We start from the raw sequence: 24,214 nt of genomic DNA on the forward strand, positions 1-24,214 counted from the left end.
AGAGTTGATGCTTTTGAACTGTGGTGTTGAAGAAGACTCTTGAGAGTCCCTTGGACTGCAAGGAGATCCGATCAGTCCATCCTAAAGGAGATCGGTCTTGAGTGTCTGTTGGAAGGACTGATGTTGAAGCTGAAACTCCAGTACTTTGGCCACCTGATGCAAAGAGCTGACTCATTTGAAAAGACCCTGATTCTGGCAAAGATTGAAGGCAGGAGAAGAAGGGGACAACAGAGGATGAGATGGTTGGATGGCCTCACCGAGTCAATGGACATGAGTTTGAGTAAACTCCAGGAGTTGGTGATGGACAAGAACGCCTGGCATGCTGCAGTCCGTGGGGTCACAAAGAGTCAGACAGCACTGAAGGACTGAACTGAACTGATCTGAACTGATCACAAACAAAATTGGAAAAGTTTTAAGCTAAGAGAATATGTGTATTCATGTAGGGACTTGGCCTTGGAAGCTTTGATTGATTACAATCACAAGAGCCAGAAAAAGTTGATGTCATCATTCCTTCAGTTCAGTTGCTCAGTCGTGTCCAACTCTTTGTGACCCCATGAACTGCAGCATGCCAGGCTTCCCTGTCCATCACCAACTCCTGCAGCTTGCTCAAACTCATGTCCATTTCGTCAATGATGCCATCCAGCCATCTCATCCTGTGTCGAGGTTCCAGTTGATGTGGTCGTTAAGCTCTTCAGGCTAATCTTTATCACTGAAACAACTGGGAGTCTTTACCTTTGACATTGTAAACAACAATAGCAATTGACATTATCTTTGCTATTATTCCATGGGATTCCCTGGTGGCTCAGGTGGTAAAGCGTCTGCCCAGAATGGGGGAGACCCAGGTTCAATCCCTGTGTTGGGAAGATCCCCTGGAGAAGGAAATGGCAACCCACTCCAGTATTCTTGCCTAGAAAATTGCATGGACGGAGGAGCCTGGTGGGCTACAGTCCATGGGATTGCAAAGAGTTGGATGGGACTAGGAGACTTCACTTTCACTTTCTTGCTATTGTTACCTCTCTTGCCTGATAAGAGTTATTTCTGCATTCTTTTGTTCCCTTGAAAGTGAAAGTGTTAGTCACTCAGTGGTGTCCAATTCTTTGCAACCCCATGGATTGTAGCCCACCAGACTCCTGTCCATGGAATTCTGCAGGCAAGAATATTGGAGTGGATTGCCATTTCCTTCTCCAGGGGATCTTCCTGACCCAGGGATTGAACCTGGTAATTACTGAGACCTGTTTGCTCTCTGTATGTCTGTTGCGATTTTTACACCTGAACATTTTTGTGCTACCTTTGCAGAGTAGAGAGTCTTGAGAAAATGTTCTAGGACAAGTACATGTGCTGCATGCAGTAAACTGAGAAAACTGCGCAAGGCCAGTTTTTTCTGGCTCCCCGCTTCATCTGGTCTTGGAGATCGGATGCTCTTTTCCCCCCGGCACAGGGCACACACCTTTACCGAGGGTCTCCTGGCCAGCTTCATGGCAGGTCAGAGAGTCCTTCCCGCATTTGCTGTTTCTCACATTCCTTCCGCTTAAAATATTCAGTCTGCCAAGGTGCTGTGTTTGGGGGTGGCATGTCCAGAACCCTGTTAGTTCCAGGGAAGAGCCTCCTCTGGCCTGCTACTTCTCTCATCCAGTCTCGTGTCGCCATCCCAAACGATCCTTCCCTCCATCTTACTCCCTCTGTTTTGTACCAGATGGAAGGAATCAGTGTCTTGGGATGGTTCCCAATGCCAGTCCTGTTTGGGGAGCTGTGTTCCCAGTACCCCAGGTTGAAATTCTGAATACACGTCTCATAGAACCATTGTGACCCTGTGTATGAGGTTTTTGGTCCATTATGGGTTAACTAAACCTTTTTAAAGGGCTACCCTGGGCATCTTGCCAAGATGTATAAGTAGCTTTGTTTTCATGGGAAAATGTGTTTAAAGTTCCAAACAGCTAATTTACACATGAACTCTTCTGTAAGTTGGGGAATGTCTGCATGAATTAGGGAGGCTTGGAAGGAGGGGACACACAAACCCAGACTGTCTTGGTCGCGCTTAGTTGATTTGTTTTGTAGCTCTTTTCCCTTATTCAGGTTGTTTCTCACTTACTTAAGGGAATAAATTTAGCATATTATAATATGCTTTCTTTCACCCATTTCCCCCCACTCCCCAGATTTAAGAGTTCTGGGTGAAACTAAAATGAGTTTATGTGTTTTCAGCCTCATCCTTATTTTTTTAAAGACCACTTGTTTCTATGGATGGAAGATTTAGCCATATTTAAATCAGTTCTGTTTCCGAGCCATTAGGGCTTAATGAAGGGCACTCTGCTCTTGTTATGTGACTTTTATTTTTATTTCCATTACAAGTATGTGGTCTGGGGAGAGCAGTCGTGACGGTCATATAGTTCTACGTTAGAAAGGCAAAGAAACTAAATATAAGCTTAAATTAGATTGGAAATGCCAGGTCTTGTTCATTAACTCCTGGAGTACACCTCTGTGATTATCGTTTCATTGCAGTGCATCTGAGGCCTAGAGATTCAGTTAATGAGAGCGTTGGGACTTGACCCTGCGTCTCCAGATACCCCGCCCTGGCATTTGAAGACTTCTGGGGCTTAGCCAGAATATAGAAATTTGAAAGGCAGTTCCCTACTTCTGGATCGCCTGCTGTTTTGTAGTGTGTTTCATATATTTTTTATTTGTAAGGTGATTAGTGTGTTGATGCCATGTCTCGTGAGATTGTGATACTGAAAATGTGACTGTATAGCCCTTAGGTGCCCAGATGCTGAATACAGAGTGACTCGGTCACAGTAAAGAAGTCAGCATTGCCTTAGTGCCTTAACATATGTTTAGGGAGAGTGCAAAGACGGGCAGAAATGACAGAGGAAAATGAGAATCTAGGGTTTAAAATGCATTAGCAGCTTAATAATTATTCATATTTTCTTCCCTCATATTTTTTATCTGCCACAGTTCAGTTCCCACTGACTTCAAAAGAAGCTGGGCATATGGACTTAGTAAGAGAAGAATGTGATTAAAATTATTGGCGATTTTGAATTATAGTGCTTTTTGCAAAGAGTATTTCCTGGGTACTTGCTGTTTATAAACCAAGCAATACAGCACACTTTTCTTCACTGTGACAAATAGGCTTCTGCTTCAGTGAAGTCTGAATGTATCTTGTGACTATTACTGCAGCTGGAGTCTCAGTGTATCTTGTGACTATTACTGCAGCTGGGTAGAAAGTACTCCCACTCTATAGCACTGAAATGAAGGGCCGCTGAGGGTAAGGGACAGCAGGATTTTCTCTTTTTATTGAAAGTGCTTTGAAGAGTACAAGAGTTTGTTCAGTCATAGGGCTTCAAACCATGGAGTACTAGCTGACTTACTGTTGGCTTGAAAATATATTTGCCTGCTGTCCAATCTGGGGACTTTTCCTTCTTTAAAGAAAAGTACAGGCCCTGGTCAAGCCTGCACAAAACATGGAGCTTGCAGGACCAGAGAATGGCGTGTCCCCAGGCTGCTTCACACACAGACCATTGGTCTGTAGCACTCATTGGGCTTGTTCTTTGCCTGTTCTGCACTCACGGGCGCCATCAAGTGGCAGCATCAGGAACTGAAGCGGCCAACGCAGAACCACACCCTCTTCCACCAAGCACTGCTGAGAAACACAGTGTTGCTTTTTTATATGGAGGAGTGAGACTGTTTTGGATTAAGAGAGATGGGGGGAAGCTATGATCTAACAGCAATGACGCTGGAGATGTGTCGGGCCATTGGATACCTGAGCAGCCATTCTATTTGTGTGTGTGTATGTGTGTGTGTGAAAGTTGCTCAGTCGTGTCCCAACTGTTTGTGACCCCATGGTCTCTACAGTCTTTGGAAATCTCCAGGCCAGAATACTGGAGTGGGTAGCCTTTTCCTTCTCCAGGGGATCTTCCCAACCCAGGGATCGAACCCAGGTGTCCAGCATTGCAGGCAGATTCTTTACCAGCTGAGCCACAAGGGAAGCCATTGTATTTGGTATCTCTTAATCCAGCATTCTTAGAACTAGAAATTCATTTCAAGCTTTTCTTTATTGGAAGAAACTTTAATGCAATTTTTCAAATAGCCAGGTGACTCCCACATTTAGGGTAGTAGCAGTTGTTGTTAATTGTCAGATATAATGCTGATTTAAATGATTTTTTAAAAATAATTTATATTTTTATTTTTGGCTGTGCTGGGTTTTCATGGCTGAGTGTGGGCTTTCTCTAGTTGTGCAGAGTGGAGGCTACTCTCTAGTTGCAGTTCACAAGCTTCTCACCATGGAGCGCAGGCTCAGTATCTGTGGCACACAGGCTTAATTGCCCCATGATATGTGGAATCTTCCTGGACCAGGGATCGACCTGTGTCCCCTGCATTGGCAGGCAGATTCTTAACCTCTGGACCACCAGGGAAGTCCGATGATTTTAAAGTCAAGCAACGTGGATCAGGCATCTGCTACACCAAGGGTAGTACGACCAGTGCTAGGCATATATAAGGTCTCTGTCCTTGAGGTTTGCAGAACGGCTTGGGCAGCAAGCATATGAATGAAAGTTAACAGCATGCCACACGCGCAGCATGGATATCAGGCTCAGGGGTATTGTTCAGACAAACAGGTATAGTTCACAAACTGTGAGCCTTTGCGGATAAGGAGATCTCAGCAGACAGTGAAGGCATCTGAGCACTTGAGACCTGGGCCAACATGCACGGGACTTGGGGTACATGCGAGGGGACCAGGGAGGCTCAGGTAGAGAGTCTGTTGTAGAAGTAGTTGAGAGGAAATCAGAGTTGCAAAAAGATAAGATTGTGAAGAACTTAAATGAGAGTTTGACCAAACTTATATTTCCAAAATAAGAGGGTAAAATATTCCATGGGTGAACTAATTGTTGGATGTATCTGTGAAGCAGTCTTAGTGTTCCCCCTCCCCTCCCCAACCATTTAGGAAGCATTAAGGCTATTAAATGTGTGAATTGAAGGATTCTTGGAAGAGTGTATCTTTAAAGTTTCTTTATTCTTTACAATTTATAATTCTGTGGAATTAAAAGTAACTCTTCTAAAAGTATCTTTTCCAAAGAGACTTGTCTTAATTACATTTGATGGTGTTAATTTCAAAAGGAATAGCTGACTGAAAAATATTACCAGTAACTTCTAAGATCCAAAGGGTGACAGTCAGCCTTCTGTGATTTGGGTAAGAAAGAAAAAAATAAAATGAAAGTAGAGTTAAGATTATAAACACAATGTCTGTTCCAAGATCGGGTGTCCCTGCTTAAGCTAGGTGACAGAGTTCCCTGCGCTTTCCAGCAGCTGAGTCAAAGAGGGACCCATAGCCTGCAGTTACAGCGTTTTCAGTGACAGATAATACAAGCATAGCTACTGCCACAACTTAGTCTTCAGAAAAATGTTTTTTTTCCCGTGGTTATTCCATATGGCACTCCACAATTCTCATGAATTCTCTCAACAGTATCTCCTTAGCTAATGCAGTATCAGGTATCAAATAGTAACTTTTGTAATGTCTCTCAGCCTAGACTGGTAACAGAACACCAAAGTGCAATTCAGTACAGTTTTCTGAGGATTTGAATCTCTGCAGTCAGAGGAAGGCAGTTCACCAGAGCGCTAGCTTAATTCAAGAATGAAATGTAAGAATATGTAAAGCAGTCATTCTTGACTAGTGAGTCTCTTTTGAATCATACCTTCTTTGGGAACTTGGTGATAAGTCTGACGGATCCCTCTTCTCCCCAGTGCACTTAGGCGTGGTCTCACCAAACTTTGCATGTTATTTGAGTCAGTTCACAGTTTCAGGGGGTACACCCTCACAGCCCTCAGCGTCACTCATCCACAAACCCCAGGCTGCACACCCTTGATCTGGAGAGGCAGGAAGACTACACACGGTGAGCAAACACGGTGAAAACCTGGAGCGCAAGCATGTTTGCACTGATAAATCAGATTCATCTGCTTTAACAAGAAACCACACTGAAGATAAGATTGGTTTCCCTTTATGAAAGCTGGTGAGCGTGATGGGACGTGTCTGAACAAAAGACGTTTATTCCGCTTTGGCAAGAATGTGGTCAGGAATGTGATTTTTCTTAGAGAGCAGCTGAATATTGTGTAGCACACTGAAAAGGATCCCAGAGCTTGCTCCTAGAGAGAAGGCTCTAGTAATTTAAGCCTAGAAAAATGATAAGGCAAATGTTACCAACAACCGTCTGAGCTACTTTTAAAAATACAAATCATTAGTGTATTTGATATTTTGTATTTTTGGTAAAGAATTCATAGTATGTCTAACTTTAAGCATTTATGGATTCTTGGTGAACCTGATAAATAAAAACCTTGTGTAATAGAATCTTGGGAAGCTGAATGTTTGCTTTGGGGATTTTCTTTGAGCCAGTTACATGTTGAAAACATCTTGTTTGTTTATTCAGTTATGTTGGCTTAATATCTCATGATAGTTTCTTTTGCGTTGCAGTGTTTTAATCCTGGGCGCTTCAGGTGGAGTTGGTACTTTTGCTATACAGGTAAGACAATTTATCTTGTGACTAGGAAGATTATTATTTTCATGAATTAAAAAATTTATATATTGTGGATTACTTTTTCTTGAAAGCTGAGAGGAATTACATTCATTGCAATTTCAGCTTGCTCTTCTAAGAAGGAAATTTTCTAAGATAGAAGGAAGCATTAACCTTTCCAGTGGTTTAAAATGTGAATTAGTTTTATGGACATCCTGTGTAACAAATGAAGGAAAGCTTTCAGGGAGGAAGACCATGGGCAAGTGAAAATGGATTGAGGTTTGCAGTTTGGTAGAAATTGATATGCTAGTTCTAAAAAATATATATAAGACATGCAGTAGCCAAAATGCTGTGTAAAGATGGTAGAACTCATATCTACAGAATCAGTGCAATCTTATCAGAATAGCAGCTGCCTCTTTTTTTTTTTTTGCATAAGCGGGCAAGTGGAACCTAAAATCATGCGGAATTTCAAGGGACCCCAAGTTGCCAAACAATCTTGGCAAAAAAGGACAAAATTGGAGGACTCACACTTCTCAATTTTAAAACTTAGTTACAAAACTATAGAAGTCACAACAGTGGTACTGGATTGGCTTTACCCCAAAAATGTTTTTGGTGTTAAAAAAAAAAAAAAAAAGAAATAGGGGAAAAAAAAAAAACAACAATAAAATACATATATGTATTAAATATATATGTATGTATCAAAAAAAAAGTATTTTCATAAAGTTAGATATATAGATCAATGAAATAGAATTGAACATCCAGAAGTAAACCAGTGTATCTGTGACCAGTTGATTTTTGACGAGGGTGACAAGACAGTTAAACAGGGGAAAGAATAGTCTTTTCAGTGAGTGGTACTGAGTCAACTAGATATCCACATATAAAAGGATGAAGTTGGACCCCTATCTCACATCATATGTGAAAACTAATTCAAGCTGGGCCAAAGACCTAAATATAAGAGCTAAAACCATAAAACTCATAAGAAAATATGGGAGTAAATCTTCATATATTGGATTTGGCAATAGATTCTTAGATATGACACCAAGAGCTCAAGTAAAAGAAAAAGGTAAATTGGACTTCATTAAATCTAAAACTTCTGTGCATCAAAGGATGCTATCAAGAAAGTAAAAAGCCAACACACAGAATGAGAGCGAATATTAAAAAATCATTTATCTAATAAGGATATAGGATACAGAATACGTAAAGAACTCTTAACAGCTCAACAAAAAAAAGGCAGCCCAGTTAAAAAATTAGCAAAGGACTTGAGTAGACACTGCTTGAAAGAAAATCTAAAAATGGGCAGTAAGCCCATGAAAGTGTTTAACATCATTCGTCATTAGGGAAATGCAAATCAAAACCACAGTGAGTGATTGACTTAAGGAGATGTGGCATTTATGTGTGTGTGTTTATGTATTTGTATATACGCCCCCCCACACACACACAAAATGCATATTACTAGCCGTAAAAAATAATGAAATATCACTATTTGTAGCAACATGGATGGACCTAAAGAAATTTTGCTTAGGGAAATAAGTCAGAGAAAGATAAATACTATATGATATCATTTATATATGAAATCTAAAAATATATAATAGAAATGAATCTACATACAAAACAGAAACAGAGTCAAAGACATAGAAAAGAAACATGGTTACCAAAGGGAAGAGGTGGGGAGGGGCAAATTAAGACTGTGGAATTAAGAGATACCGACTGCTATGCATAAAGTACATAAGCAGTAAGGATTTACTGTATAGCACAGGGAATTATACCTAATATCTTTTAATAACTTATAAAGGGATATAGTATGCAAAAAAATCCACAAAACCCTGAATACCTGAAATTAACACAACATTGTAAATCAACTATATTTCAGTTTAAAAAAAACCACAGTGAGGCAGCACTTCCCGCCTACTAGGATGGCTATTAAAAAAATGGAAAATAACAATGTTGGCAAGGATGTAAAGAAACTGAAACCCTTATACAGTGCTAGTGGGAATGTAAATTGATGCAGCCGCAGTGGAAAACAATTTGGCAGAATTAAAATTCTTAATTCTGTATTAAATTTAGAATTACCTGTGAGCCAGCAGTTCCATTCCTAGGTGTATACTTGAGAGAAATGAAAATCTGTGTTCAAGCAAAAACTTATATACAAATGTTCATTTGCAACATCAGTATTCATAATAGTCAAAGAAATGGAAACAGCCTTAGTGTCTATCACCTAATGAATGGAGAAACAAAATGTGGTGTATATATACACAAGGGAATGTTATTCAGCCATCAAAAGGAATGAAATTCTGATTCACGATACAACATAGATAAACTTTCAAAATATAATGCTAAAAAGTGACAAACCCAGACAGAAAAGGTCACATTTGGTATGATTCCATTTATATTGTGTCCAGAAGAGGCAAATCCTTGGAGACAGAAAAGAGAGAAGCAGCTGCTAGTGGCTGGGGGAAGAAACGGGAGATGGAGAGGATGCCCAGGAAATGCACACCTGGATTCATCTTAATTCACCTTTATCTGCTGCTGTGGCCTGAATGTTTGTGCTCCTCTGAAATTCATGTTTTGAAGTCCTGATGCCCATAGTGATAGTGTTGAGGCCTTTGGGAGGTGGTTAGGCCATGAGGGTGGAGCACTCGCGGATGGTATTAAAGTCCTTATGAAAGAGGCCAGCAGAGCTCCCGAGCCCTTCCCCACACAAGGGCACAGAGGGGAGGCACAGGCTGCGAACCAGGAAGGGGGCTCGGAGCACACCCACGTGCTGACACCCTCGTCTTGGACCTTCAGCCTCCAGAACTGTGAGGAGTACATGTTTGTTGTTTATAAGGTACCCAGTCTGTGTTGTTATAGCAGCTCAAATAGACTTAAGGCAGATACCCAGTGCCTAATCCATGGATTGTCAGTAAATGTGAATTAATATGTAAATGGAAGAAAGGAAAAGAGGGAGGGAGGATGGGAGAAAAAGAGAAGTATCATATCCTGCTGGTTAAAGTGTAATTAGCATAACTAGTTTGGAAAATAATTTGGCTGTATCTACTAATTATGAATATAAATTGCCCTGTGACAACCCAACAAAATATGAATGTACTTTGTAGGCAGAAATATAATCATCCCTCAGTATACCAGCCTTGTATTTGTTCCAGGACTTCCTTGGATGCCCAAATCCATGGGTGCTCAAGTCCCTTTCATAAAATAGCATGAAGTGTACAACTCTTCGCAACCCCATAGACTGTAGCCTGCTATGCTCGTCTGTCCATGAGATATTTCAGGCAAGAATTACTGGAGTGCGTTGCCATGCCCTCCTCCAGGGGATCTTCCTGACCCAGGGATCGAACCTGAGCCTCTTATGTCTGCTGTATTTGGCTCAGAGGGTAAAGCGTCTGCCTGCAATGCAGGAGACCTGGGTTCGATCCCTGGGTCAGGAAGATCCCCTGGAGAAGGAAATGGCAACCCACTCCAGTACTCTTGCCTGGAAAATCCCATGGACAGAGAAGCCTGGTAGACTACAGTCCATGGGATCGCAAAGAGTCGGACATGGCTGAGTGACTTTACTGACTTCAGTTCTTTACCACTAGCAAACTACCACTTCCCCTGGGAAGACCAGATAAAATGGCATAGTATTTGTATATAACCTACATACATCCTGTTGTATAATTTAAATCTTCTTCAGATTTCTTATCAATGTAGTCAATGTAAATGCTATGTAAACAATGTAAATGCTATGTAAATAGTGTGCTGTTGATTCAGGTTTTGCTTTTTGACATTTTTTTTTCCTGAATATTTTCAATCCCTGGTTGATTGAATTCAGTGATGTGGAGTTCTTAGATACAGGGAGTCAACTGTACATGCATGTTCACCAAAAGATATGTCCCAGAATATCCCCAGATATGTCCCAGGCATTATCCCCTAACTGGCCATCAACAGTAAAATGGGAAAGTGAGTGAAAGTCGCTCAGTCGTGTCTGACTCTCTGTGACCCAATGGAGAGTCTATGGAATTCTCCAGGCCAGAATACTGGAGTGGGTAGCCTTTCCTTTCTCCAAGGGATCTTCCCAACCCAGGGATCAAACCCAGGTCCCTCACAATGCAGGCGGATTCTTTACCAGCTGAAAGAATGGTAGCCCAAAATGGGAAGTGAAAAGTGAAGTCACTCAGTCGTGTCCGACTCTTTGCAACCCCATGGACCATAGCCTACCAGGTTCCTCCATCCATGGGATTTTCCAGGCAAGAATACTGGAGTGGGTTGCCATTGGCTTCTCCAGGCAAAATGGGAAAGTGAACTGCAATATATTCTTATGTTTAGAGTATTACACAGCCGTAAAAACAAACTGCTGGGGACTTCCCTGGTGGTCCAGTGGTCTGCCTTCCAATGTGGGGGATGCGGGTTTGATCCCTGGTCAGGGAACTAAGATCCTACATGCCCCTATTCCCAAAAACCATAAACCAGAAACAATATTGTAACAAATTCAATAAAGACTTTAAAAGTCTTCCACATCAAAAAAATCTTAAAAAAGCAAACCTTAGTTGTACACAATGTAGTAGATGAATTGAACAAGTAGAAAGAAGTCCGAAACAAGAGTATAACTTATATGATTCCATTTAGTGATACTCAAGGACAAGTAAAACTAAACAGTAGTGTCTAAGGATGTTTATCTAGATAGAAAAACTGTTTTTTAATAGGTGAGGGGAGGCTTATGTGAAAGACCTGATAGTTGTTGTTACTTCTCAGGGAACGAGGACGGTTTTGATTGGGAGGGGGAAGTGAGGTATCCTAGTTCTTAATCTTGAGCAGTCCTTAAGATAGTGTTTGCTTTGTAATAATTTGTTAAGCTGTACATTTATATTCCACACACTTTTCTCTGTGTGTTATGTTTCACAATAAAAACATTTAAATTAGATTAAACAATTGATTAATAGGAAAATATCAAGGTTAAATCCCATACAAAGTTATTGTGAGAAAAAGAAAGAATGACGAGTAGAATAACGTATCTACAGACAAGGAAAACGCATGAGAAAATATCAAAATGAAACCTGGAATTTCAAAACAAGCTAAAAAGATCATTAAAAATACAAAGACATGAATAAAATAAATCAGAATTGGAAAAACTCAGAAATAAAGTAAAAAGAAATAACAGAAGACTAAACTAGAAGGAGGGCTTCCCTGGTGGTTCAGACAGTAAAGAATCTGCCTACAATGTGGGAGACCTGAGTTCGATCCCTGGGTCAGGAAGATTCCCTGGAAAAGGGAATGGCTAACCCCTCCAGTATTCTTGCCTGCAGAATTCCATGGACAGAGGAGCCTGGTGGGCTAAAGTCCATGGGGTCACAAAAAGTCGGACATGACTTTAGACTAAACTGCAGCAGCACAGCAGTAGAAACTATGTGTAAAGAGGAAAAATTGTAAATTGCAAAGAAAGGAAGAGATAAAGACAGAATCAAGAGAAAAGTGTCATGTATTGAAGATAGGAAAGAAAATTGCTGTATCAATAAGAGTCTCTGATGAGGAAAACCAAAACGAGGGAATAAGACAAATGCTAAAACCCGTAATTCAAGAAACTTCCCTATTTCCCTGAAGTTAAATGATTTGAAATTACATGTTAAATGACTGGAGTGCTTATCGAAGAACATGGATCCAGAATGAGCAGTATCAAGGGAAACTAGCAAAATTACTGGCCTTTAAGGAAAAGGAGAAAAATGAAAACTTCGGGGCGTCTTTAAAAAAAAAAGAAGGTGACATATGAGTAAAATTAGGTTATTAGCACTTTTTGATAACAGTGCTTTAATGCTGGGACTGGAGTTGGAGTAACACTTAAGACACTTGAGAAAGAATATGCTAAAATTTTATATACAGTGCAACTGGCCTCTGTATAATAAAGGACATATACTAACTGTTAATAACATGCAAGAACTTGAGGAGTATGTTCTTCTGATCTCTTTCTGATAAATATACTAGAATATGAGCTTCTGAAAACTAAAATAGCTAGAGAGACATAACCCTAAGGACTGGTAGTACATGTTAAATATACAGTTACCTGTAGAACTAAAACTTCATGAGGGCTTAGAGAGTACAGTGTGTAACTCTGACAAAGTAAACAGTACAACTATTTTTAAAAAGAAATAGTGGGAAAGCAATTTAAAATTATTTGAATGCTTTCATTGATCATATTGGGGATGATTTTAGTACTATTATTCAGAGACTGGTATATGTGTAATATACACTAGAACAGTTGGGTATTTATGGCATGTTTTAACTCTATAATCCCCTTTGTCTTTGACCATCAAGATTTTAGTAGTGCAAGAAAGAAGATACAGATGTAATACAGGTTAAGTAAAAACTTGATAGTCTGGAGTTTGAATTGAAAGTATCAAAATGAACTCAAGAGCTATTTCTTATATGTGTGTATGCAAAACTGTCTCTTGAAATACCATTGCTCACATGCACACAAAAATTCAGGGCCTTGGAGTAATGGCAGATTCCAGATCTATGGCATGAAACGTATAAGAATGAGAAGTTAGTAAAAACTAGTTGAGTCATGTCAAAAAGACTTAGCAGCCAACTTGAAGAAATTCCTAAAGGTTATCAAAGAGGACGATTTGAGCTTCAGAAATCGTCATGATAGTTACAAAAGAATGAAAGCTTCCAAATATTTTTAAATCCATGACTTAAATGAGTTCATGATGATATTTTTTTAAAAGTGGTCACTTGGAAGATGATAGGAAACCAATTTATTATTTTATAAACTAATAAAAGGAAACAATTATTTGCCCTTTCTATATGAATTGTACACCTGAATAAACAAAGTAGTATATGAGGAGAGGTGTTTCTCTATAAAAGTATTCCAACTACTAAGTGAAAACAGGAGATAGAGAGTAGCACCGTTTTGCAACCTCCAGCAGACAACCACTGAGATTTAATAAAAAGAGGAACAGGCAGACATGCTCAGCCTTCTGTAATCGCAGATGCTGTTCTTAGTATTGTGAAAGGACATAAATGGGAAACACAGGACAGAGCAGTATGTGGAACCGTCCCAGGTGTGCAGGCAGAAATTCCAGAGTTTCCAGGGAAAAGCTCTGCAGGTACATGGCCTAGATTCTTTCGCAGATAAATTTTAAGTGAAGTGGGGTAGAAGAGGAGACTATAGTTAAAAAAAAAAAAAAAATAGGAAATCATATTTTTAAAATGCACAAGACTAAACTGTAGTATCTAGGAAATACATGTTTGGATGATAAAACCTTTTTTTTTTTTTTTTTAATGCAAGGAGGTGATTTACTCCAAGTATCAGGGTGATGATGCCTGTTGGGAGGGAGAGGGCACAGTGTAGGGCTCTTGGAGTGACTGCCAGCTTGCGGTCCCTGTCGGAGCACTGTTTGCCTTATAGACGTCTCCTGTACTTGGGTTGTGTTATTTCTTCTTCTTATTTTTAACAGCTTACATAAAATTGTTTTTAAATCTAAAGCTGCTTTAAAACCTTTCAGTAGTGTGCAGTGATAGTAGGTGGGAAGATTCCCTGGAGAAGGAAATGGCAACCCACTCCAGTATTCTTGCCTGGAGAATCCCATGGACAGAGGAGCCTGGTAGGCTACAGTCCATGGGGCTGCAGAAGAGTCAGGCATGACGAAGCGACTGAACGTCAGCAACAGCAGTGATAGTAGATAGTTCTAAGTAGGAGAGGAAAATCTAGAAATTTGGAAAAAAAATTTATTGAACTTCTCAAGATGTGACAGATTCTGAGTATTTAATACTGTTTAAGAGAAGCACAAATTAAATATTGGTGCTTAGAACACAATTTCCTTTTTTCTTGTCAGTTTCTTTTTTCTATAGATACTAGATATTCACCTTGGATTGTATTCTTCACATATATAAGTTGAGTTTAGGACTCGATGTTGAAAGCAACATGTCATTATACTCAGTTGTCTCTGTTTGTGGCCCATAAACATAAAATATCATATTTGATGTCAGCTTAAATGTTTTAATTCCTCCTCAGATTTCCAGGGTATATTCCTTGGTTAATATTACTTTTTAAAAGTGAGAAATTAGATAAGATTAGAATAGTTTTTAAATCCTTTATTTCTTTGTAGTTAACAGATCTCCAGCCTTTGTGTGTGTATCACTGAGTGGGGTTTCAGTAGTGATCAGAACACGGATCTCGCTTATTCTAATGAACCTCTATAACTTACATCAAGGAAGCTTGGGAAATTGATACTGAGGACAGGAACGAGAAAACAACAAATTTGTTATGACCTCTAACTGTCCATTTGGAAATTTCTCAGTGAACATCAAGTAGCTGTTCTCAGATTTTTGCTGATAATGGCTCCCTTTTAATTGTATGAAATTGCCATTGTAGGAAAGAATGACAGCAATTTTGGAGCATGAGGCTTTCTGGATACTTAATCCTGAATCCTTCTTTTTATTTGTCTAGTTATTTTAAAATATAAACTATCTGCATTTTAAATCCCATAAACCATTTATTTAGGTCTTTTGACTCCAAAGGAGAGGACCTGATCCATGTTTTGGAAGCAAAATGGCCACATTTTCTTCCCCTATTTTTAAGAGCACCTTTCGCTTATTACCCAGTACCTAATTGCTTTGATGCTGTTGTCTGACTCAAGGTTCTGCTTAGTGGAGACGCAAATGAAGTGATGTTGTGTTTTTATGCTCTGGATACATTTGAAATGGTTATTTTCTGAGGACGTGGTGTTTTTTCCCCTGTTACCTTTGTCATCATTGAAAATGCTAAGCTTAAGGTCATCAACTTTTGTCTTTTCTGATGCTGGTGAGATTCTGAGCCCCTCTTTAAATGAATTGGTTATAACTTCACGAAATTAAGGTGACTCACTGTCTCGTCCAGGGAAAATGAGATCTGTTTCTTGGATCTTTCTTTGTGAACAAAAATTTAATCATTTTTACTAGCCTCTGGCAGATGGCTTCCTGTAGTTCTTGTTAAGACAAAGCACTTAGAATTGTCTAGAGGCTGATGTATGTGTACCATGTGGTGCCAACTCGTTTTTGTTCAATGCAGTTTCCTGCCCCCCTCCCCTTTTCTTTCCTTCTTGGGCAGGTAATGAAAGCATGGAATGCGCATGTGACAGCAGTCTGCTCCCAGGACGCCAGTGAACTTGTGAGGAAGCTTGGGGCAGATGATGTGATCGATTACAAATCTGGAAATGTGGAAGCGCAGTTGAAATCTTCAAAGCCGTATGTATCCAAACAGGGTGCCCATGGGGAAGGTGGAACAAGGACGATGGGCGATGCGCGCCTGAGATGGTTCGGTGGCCTTACCGCCACGTTGGCGTCTTAGAGAAGAGTCTGTGAAAACACTTGGTGTCACTGGAGGTGATTTAGGTCGGTTTCTGTTTTTCCTCCAGATGTTAATACAGCACGATCATGTACTGTGATTTGTACTGAGGACAATATGTTGCTTACCTGGCCTTTTGCTATTTTTGAAGTTAACTTACTTTTACTGCTGGTGTGTAAGAAGGCCGTATTGGAAGGTATATTCCCTCCAGTGGCATTTGTCACCATGAGTAGAACCTAGAGCAGTACATGACGTATGTGATTAGTATCTTGCCTTTATAATGGGGGTTTCAGAGAAGCAGAGGCTGTGTAGATACCAGTAATGGATGTTGTCATCGTGCCTGAACGCCAGGCTGTTATTTGACCGAACATACCAAGTGGGAGCGGACTCTGGAATTCTCTCAGGCCCCCATCCTTCCTGACTGTGGCTCAGGCAGAAACAGGGAGGTGTTTCAGAACCTCGTCTTCACTCAGCCCAGGCAAAGCTTCAGCAGGGTGTCTCAGGAGCTATTTCACTACTTCTGATGCAAAGATTTTTCCTTTTTTAAATTAGTTTTTTAAAAACATTATTTATTCATATGGCTGCGCCAGGTCTTAATTGTGGCATGTGGGATCTAGTTCTCCACCAGGGATCAAACCCAGGCCCCCTGCGTTGGGAACATGGAGTCTTAGCCACTGGACCATTAGGAAAGTCCCTTAAATTAGTTTTCAGAAGCTAATTATTGCTGCTCACTTTAAGTAGAAGTATATTTTCATAGGTTTAAAAAGAGAGAGAAAAACCTAGGCTTCCTCATAGTAGTAGTGTCAGCCAGCCATCTCTCTTCTGCTGCTTCTAGGAACAGCAGCAGGAGACAGGCCAAGGTGACCATCTGCCTGCTATCCCCCTTTAGGATATGCATGTCTGAAGTCTGTCTCCAGAGAAGAGAAGCCCTGGCAGGTGGAGGCGGGCACGCACACAGGCCGGCCTCCCCTCTGCACCTCACTGTGCTCCTCTGTGGCTCTGTCCAGCGGCTTTGCTCCTCCTGTTTGCTCTTTTCCAGTCAGAGAACCTCAGTAGCTCACAAACACAGGCTGTTATTTTTTGAATGACTGCTTAGTTAAAATTGATCTTTGCAGCTTCTGCCTGGAGGTTAGTCTCTTAATCCACCTAGAATAAATTTGTTCCTCTTTCCAAATAGCCTTTTAGATTTGAATCCTAGGATTTTACAGCAGGAAAGGGCTTTGAAGTACTTCAGCCCTACTCTGTCATGCTACAGTCAAGAACATAAAGGGCAGAGAATTTAGGAGTATTTTTCATGCTTAGGATGATGCCACTTCATCATTAGTGGGAGAGCCAGGTCTGCAGCCTGGTCTCTGGACTTCTTTTTTCAGGCAGTGCCAATTCTATAATGCCAGGCTGCCCTCTGTAATGCCATGGCTTCCCTGATAGCTCAGTTGGTAAAGAATTCACCTACAAGCAATGCAGGAGACCCCGGTTCGATTCCTGGGTCAGGAATATCTGCTGGAGAAGGAATAGGCTACCAACTCCAGTATTCTCAGGCTTTCCTTGTGACTCAGCTTGTAAAGAATCCGCCTCCAGTGTGGGAGACCTGGGTTGGAGAAGGGAAAGGCTACCACTCCAGTATTCTGACCTGGAGAATTCCATGGACTGTATATTCCATGGGATCACAAAGAGTCGGACATGACTGAGTGCCTTTCAGTTTCAGGCTGCCCTTAAGTTTTATCTAAATTAAGTATCATCATATTTGTTTATCTAAAATTTGGGAATGAAATAGGAACTTAAAAGTAGAAACTTATACTCATGAAAAGAATTTTGTTAGTCTTTTTTTCCTAATAAGAAGGATCATCTAGTAAGGTCACTCTTCTGAACTTCATATGCTTCCGTTTTTATTTGCCCTTGTTTAGTTTAGTCCCATGAAAAACTCAAGGGCCACAAAGTTGGCCAAAGTCGGTTTTAGAAGGTTTGATGTTTGACTTCATGCAGATGAATTTAGAAGGGAAAAAGGGTTTATGGAAAAGGAATTCCTCTATTAACTTGCTTGATGTATAAGCATGTATTCTCCAAATAGATCTTTGTTTTCAAAAGTATTTTAAAGCTTCTTTGGGTTTTATCCCCTTTAAGTAAAATGTAGTGATTACAGCAATTTTAGGTTAGATGTAAGGAGTTGAATATCTGTTAGTTCCTGTGGATTGCAGTATGATGGGTATTTTTGGCATGTTAGAGCAGAACTGAAGGTTGAGAGCAGGCTGTTGATTTCTCTATAGGCATTGTGCTGATGTTGTACATAAAACCAAAGGAAAATTCCAGAAGGTGAAGAGGATGCTTCTGCACGCAGATCTGATTGTGAAGGGAATAAAAGCAAATCACTTGTGTGGGTCAAAATCTAATGCACTCCTGTCTTAAGTATTCACATGCACTGAAGAGTACTGTGGCTTATATTGGATGGATAGCTTTGCAGTTCTCTACAAAGCTTCAGTCAAGGTGTCTCAGCCTTGGCAACCTTAGTTTCTCAACTGTTGACATTTGGGGCTGGATACTTTTTTTGTGGTGAGAGGCTTTCCTGTGTGTTTTAGGATGTTTTATCATCATCCCTGGCCTACAGATGCTGGTACCCTCTTACCACCACCTCGCCCAATTGTCACAACTAAAAATCTCTCAAAACATTGCCTAATATGTCTCCTGGGGACCAAAATCACTCTCAGTTGAAAACCACTTGTTTAAGTCATTCTTAAAGTATTAGAAAATAAAATGATTTGGTGATTTAAAAAAGAAATCACATTTGACTTACCTTGGGGAAAACCCAGTAAGTAGATGTGCCTTTTCTCATTTGTCCGAGCTGTTGCTTGTGAGCTGTCGCGGAAACAAACCATGGAGCTCCCTGGCGGAGGGAGTGAAGGCGGCTTGGAGCCCTGGGTAAAGGCTGACCAGGATGTTTTGATATGGTTCTTCCTCTCCAGGTTTGACTTTATCCTCGACAATGTTGGCGGATCTACTGAAACGTGGGCTCTAAAGTTCCTCAAGAAGTGGTCAGGAGCCACGTATGTGACTCTGGTGACTCCTTTCCTCCTGAACATGGACCGGTTGGGCATCGCGGACGGCATGCTACAGACGGGCGTCACCGTGGGTTCTAAGACGTTGAAGGTAGGAGTAGAGTCTTGGTTGGCGTGAGCCAGCAGGCACCTCAGGCTTCTGGGATTGGGCTTCCTCTGAGCCTTTTCTCCTCCAAGAGAAAAGAAACTCTGGAGTCCCATACTGACTGGGTACAAATTCTTGCCTCCCCTTTGGTAGCTGTGTAGCCTGTGAAAATGACTTAGTGTCACTAGGCCTCAGCATCTTCACCTGTGAAATCCAGCTCATGGTGTCTCCCTTACTGTGTATTGTAGGAATTAAATGAAATCTTCCATGTGAAGAACTTAGCACGCCTAGTACCTGCCTGATGGCTCGCTCTCTGTTTCTCTGTCATAATACATAAGTCTCTTGTGTATGAGGGTGGAAGTTTTATTAAGACAGCATAGAGCCGGCTGTTTTCATGGTAGTAACAATGGGATATGCCAGTACCTCAAATGGAATAAGTGATATAAAAAAATAAAGATACATGCTTGCTTTTTTTTTTTTAATTTGGCAAAATACTTCAGGCTCAGGAGAAAGGCAATAGAAGTTTCCTCGAGGGTAAGAAGATTGTATGTTGAGCTACTGCTGCTACTACTGCTAAGTCGCTTCAGTCGTGTCCGACTCTGTGTGATCCCATAGACAGCAGCCCACCAGGCTCCCCCATCCCTGGGATTCTCCAGGCAAGAACACTGGAGTGGGTTACCACTTCCTTCTCCAATGCAGGAAAGTGTTGCCCCATATTTGCAAGGCGACTGGCTCAATAAGTATCTTCAGCTTTTTCCTGATTCTAGAAATTAATTTGGAAGCTTTTGGGGGTGGAGTTTAGGACTTTAAGTCTCTCGAATGCTCTGTACTGAGTCCTTAGCGGTGGGGAAGAAAGGCCGTGATGGAGGAGATGCTGCTCAGTCCTTAGGAACTGGGTCTGGGTGACAGGAGTGAACCAGCCGGCAGCGTGCTCCAGGTTCTTCCTTTCACTTGGTTCAGACAGCACCCGGGAGCAGTGTCCACAGGGCGCTTTGTTGTGGAGAGCGGAGTCTCAGCTGTCCTTTGTCTCTTCTTTCCCTTTTCATCAAACCCAGGCTTCCCAAGTGCTTTAGCATATAAGTTTAAGTTTTCCGTAAGATTTCACAGTTGGTATTCCAGGGAGACCGCTAACAAGTTGAGCTTCAGAGTTGTCCTCTGAGAGTAAAATAGGCCTAGTTCTCTTCATTTTCCCTTTCCCTTTCTTGAAAGATGATAGTGGTAATCTCATGCGAAAACCTTTTAAGTAGTTTCTGATGTCTTCCTGAGAATGTGCACAGTTAAAGCCTCATTGTACTGCCTGCCTGCTTTGGTTTACTCTCTCCTGTAATGGCCTGGAAAAAAAAAGAAACCACAGATCCCTTAGAGCAGAATATAAAATTCTGCTGTTGCAGACCAAAAGTTTCACTGTACAGAGCAACCTGCCGTGAAGATCCGTAGATCCAGCAGTTGTGACCATCGCTGTTCCTTCTTTAAAACCCTGAATAGTTACCAGAATGTTTTAATTGTAGTTGATAAGGCCAGTCCTTATGGAGAAGTACATGAACAGGTCTCCTGTGAATATAATTAACTGGACCTGCTGTAAGCTTGGGACAAACAATGCCTCCTGTCTAGCTGCCTGAGCCTTCAAATTTGGTTTTGTTTGTTTTAGTTAGTTCCCTAGACCAGTGCTTCCTGACCTCTTTCATGCTATGACACACACAGGAGATGATAGTATTTAAATGGCATACTGAGAGTGCCCTGAGCCAAGAGCGTACCATCTGGAGACTTCTGTCAGCCTGGGCTCTGCCCTGCTACTCCAAGGGCTTGTCATACCTTCTCTAGGGTGAGCTTGGCTCTGTTTGCATCTGTGGTCCTGGGATAATGATTACCAGTGACCCCTTTAACTCTTAACAGTGTTCCAGGTTGGACGATGAGCTAGGGGGTCACTCAGCCAAACCAGTAAGCCATTCTGGGCACATCCGTTGCCTTGACAGCAGCTTGGGTTTGTCTGTTTCTCCGCGGTCTTAAAGACTGGTTTGCATTGCCCCAGTCTTTCCTCAGCAAGCTTTACTTTCAGCACTAGATAAATACTTGTCGAATCCTTCCTGTGTCAGATACTTTGCATACATTCGCATTTAGTCCCTCCAACATCCCCATCAGCTAGGTGGTGGTGCCTCCACGCTACAGGCCAGGATACAGGCTGAAAGAGGTAACTTGACCTACGTGACACAACCATCGAGCCCTGAGGCAGAGCAGGAGAGTTCTGCCGCCCCTGCCAGCTTCATGCCAAGATGGTAGCTGATCGTCATGCTGAGATGTGAGGCAGTCGTGAGCTCAGTGCAGAAAGCCTGTGCTCGCCCGATGGTGGTGGGCAGGTGTGGGGAGGGAGGCGGCAGGTGGACACTGGCTGGCCCTATCCTACCTCTGGATCACTCTCATCTGATGACGTTTAGTTGGGAGGGTCATTGAGGTATCACAGAGAACCTCAGCTCACTTGCTGTTTTGATAATGGTTTATCCTACCTCCGACATGAAGAATAATAAAAGTGGGTATGGCAGTAGAGTGGTCATGAACCTTCTTGGTATAAGACTTCTGCTAATCTTCATCTGGGGGCATTTTGTCCCATCATAGCATTCAGTGACTTGGGACTCCGTGTAATTTTAGGGGAAGGTCCAGCCATGACGCATGAGGAACTTTACACTTCGTTTTGCTTTTAAAACTGTCTTATTCCTCGGAGCCAGAAAAAAAAAATAATTGTGATTGGATTTCTTGTCTAAGATCATATTTTGGTGCCTTATGCCCTTGAAGCATTCCTGAATTAGGTAAAACCTCTTTTCTGGTGCCTTGGGGCTTTATTCACACCTTGGTAGGGAAAATCTAGAGGTCTCAGCCCCTCATATCTCCTAGGGGAGAAACCGAGTGTGTGAGACTAGTGAGACTGCCCTTGAAAAAGAGCTTTCCTGTGCTTGCTTGCCTGATAGTCACAACGTGGGGAAGAAGCCCAAGTTCACATGGGTATATCTCTGTTCGCTCACTCAGTTATGAAACATTCATGAGCATCCATTGTCTGTCCATCGCCATGCTGGTGTACAGCTCACTGTGGCAGCATGAGATGGGAAAGCAGTTTGTCTGTCTTAGTCATCCAGGAAATACGTTTCCCTAAATTTGCATTTAGTCAGATTTCTTCCTTTCTGAAATTTGACGTTTTGTTTTCTTTTTAGCATTTCTGGCAAGGAGTCCATTATCGCTGGGCCTTTTTCATGGCCAGCGGTCCATGTCTAGATGACATTGCGGAACTGGTGGAGGCAGGAAAGGTAAGTGTGTTGCCAGGGTGTCCCTGCTCACCTGGGTGACCTTCCTAGCAAGCCCAGTCAGTGGGAGCTCTACAGAGGTAGGCTCAGCCCGTGTCCACACTGCCTGATATGCCAAATTCAAGTGCTGCGTTTGGGGCTCTGTCTCCATGGGAACCATAGCCACAGATGGCTGCATGTGAGAAAGAGCATATGCCATGTAGGGCAGCCCCCAGGTTTAAGATGAGAGGCAGGCCCAGAGAGCTTATATGCTTTTCTCAGAAACACTTGGTTAGATGGCAGTAGAGCCGGAATCTACAGCTAGGCTGCTAACATTTTGATAATGGTCCTGAAAAAAAGGTACTGTGAAGACAGTCATTGCACAAAGGTGGGGATAGCCTCGTGAGTTTACAGCTGAATTGCTGCTTGAGCTTCTGAGGGTGTGGCTGCTTTGGAGGCCAGCAGATTTCCAGATGAGCAAGGGGAACAAACACTGTGACTCTAAGCCTCAGTAGAACTGGACTGTAGGTTGGGTCGCCAGGTCTCCTGTTCCCAGGCCAGTGTAATGAAATCAATGGCAAATGAATGGTACGTCTGAGAGGGTCAGTGCACAGGAAATGGTTCAGAATTGATGGCGATTTTGGTGGAGACAGCTGGTTGGTGTTTCTCTTTGAATCTGTCCTGACTTGATGGTGAGGGACTGCCCTCTGAAGCCCAGTTTTTGGGCGTCAGAAGGCCTCTCAGGGTTGACGGAAGTTGAGAAAGACTCCTCGGCTACCACCTGCTCGGTTAAGTTCTCACGCGGTTTCATGGCCCAGACATGCCATCTCTGGAAGAATAACCCAGAAGGCAAACTCATATTCTGGTGCTGATATTTATGATTTTTATTGAGAAATTAATATGGAATTACAGAATGGGGAAAATTATATACCCTGAGGGTTGCATGAGGTCATAGATACAATGATTATCATTTTATAGATGAGAAAACTGGCTCAAAGGATAAAGGGACACGTTCAAGTTTGCAGAAGGGGGACCAGAGCTCATACTTCCTGACCCAGTCCTGCGTTTTTCCCTCCCCACCATGAAGCTGCGTGCTTAGTGCTTGAAGCTGATTTGGGACTTGAGCTTAAAACTGACCTGTCCTTGTCATTTTATGCTGGGCAGGGAGAGAGTTGGAGCAAGGCACAGCCCGTGATCCTTGCTAAGCCATGCGGAAAGAGCCTCTTGAGATGGGTTTTCCTGTGTTGGCAACTGCCCCTCGCTGGCTCATTTCATCTTTGCGCTTTGGTTTTGGAAAAGAATGTTTTTAGGAAATTACTGGCTGCTTTTTGTGCATTTAGTTTGTTGTTGTTGTTGTACTATCACAGGCATGGAAGCTACGATAGAAAGTGGCTCATTACTCTTTCCAGAATATTTTGGTCCCGAGTTTGCATGCCTTTTCTCAGATTTCTAAGTGTTGACGTGTACTGGGTGAACAGGGACAGCCTTGTCATGACTGGAATCGAGTGCCTCTCTGTAGGGTTCTCCGCACATCCCCCAGAGGGGCTTATTTTACTTCTAGGAAGAAGGAGGTGAGCTGTCATCAGATAATATGGCCCATAGTTCTACATAGTGCTGAATGGAGCCCCATCCGTAGAGGGTCCCAGTCCTCTGGAAGTCACCACACTTGTCCTGACATCTGCTCCAGACTGACCACATGCTTAGCATCACTCTTTTGTGTTCGAAATATTGTGACTCTATCTAGAAATTACTAGTTATGCAACAGAGAAGAGAGGTGACTTGTGTGTGTGTCCCCACTAAATCTGGTAGATATGAGGCGGCATGGCTAAAAGAGGACATAGCAGAAATAAATAAAGATGCCCTCTGGGTGTCATGTCCTCCTCCAGGGTGACTGAGGAGGTGGTCCTTTGGCCTTTGATCCTCTTCTCGCCAGGGCCGTTTGGGCTCATTTCTGACCATGAAGGGCTCTGGGACTGTGGTGGTTGATATGTGACCCTGGATCCACAAAGAGGTCAGCTGTCCCG

At 42.0% G+C, this 24,214-nt stretch overlaps 1 protein-coding gene across 2 annotated transcripts in view; it reads left to right on the forward strand.

Annotated features, from left to right (window-relative positions):
* RTN4IP1 (reticulon 4 interacting protein 1) overlaps nt 1-24,214 on the forward strand; it is a 51,705-nt gene that overhangs the window by 22,094 nt on the left and 5,397 nt on the right. For both annotated transcript variants that reach the window (XM_070376527.1, XM_005898199.3), the window contains 4 exons: nt 6,452-6,500; nt 15,550-15,686; nt 18,744-18,927; nt 22,122-22,214. In XM_070376527.1, coding sequence (XP_070232628.1) covers nt 6,452-6,500; nt 15,550-15,686; nt 18,744-18,927; nt 22,122-22,214 — 463 coding nt within the window. The remainder of the gene's footprint in view (nt 1-6,451; nt 6,501-15,549; nt 15,687-18,743; nt 18,928-22,121; nt 22,215-24,214) is intronic.

The sequence above is a fragment of the Bos mutus genome, chromosome 9 (assembly GCF_027580195.1).
Source record: "Bos mutus isolate GX-2022 chromosome 9, NWIPB_WYAK_1.1, whole genome shotgun sequence".
NCBI classification, from domain to species: Eukaryota; Metazoa; Chordata; class Mammalia; order Artiodactyla; family Bovidae; genus Bos; species Bos mutus.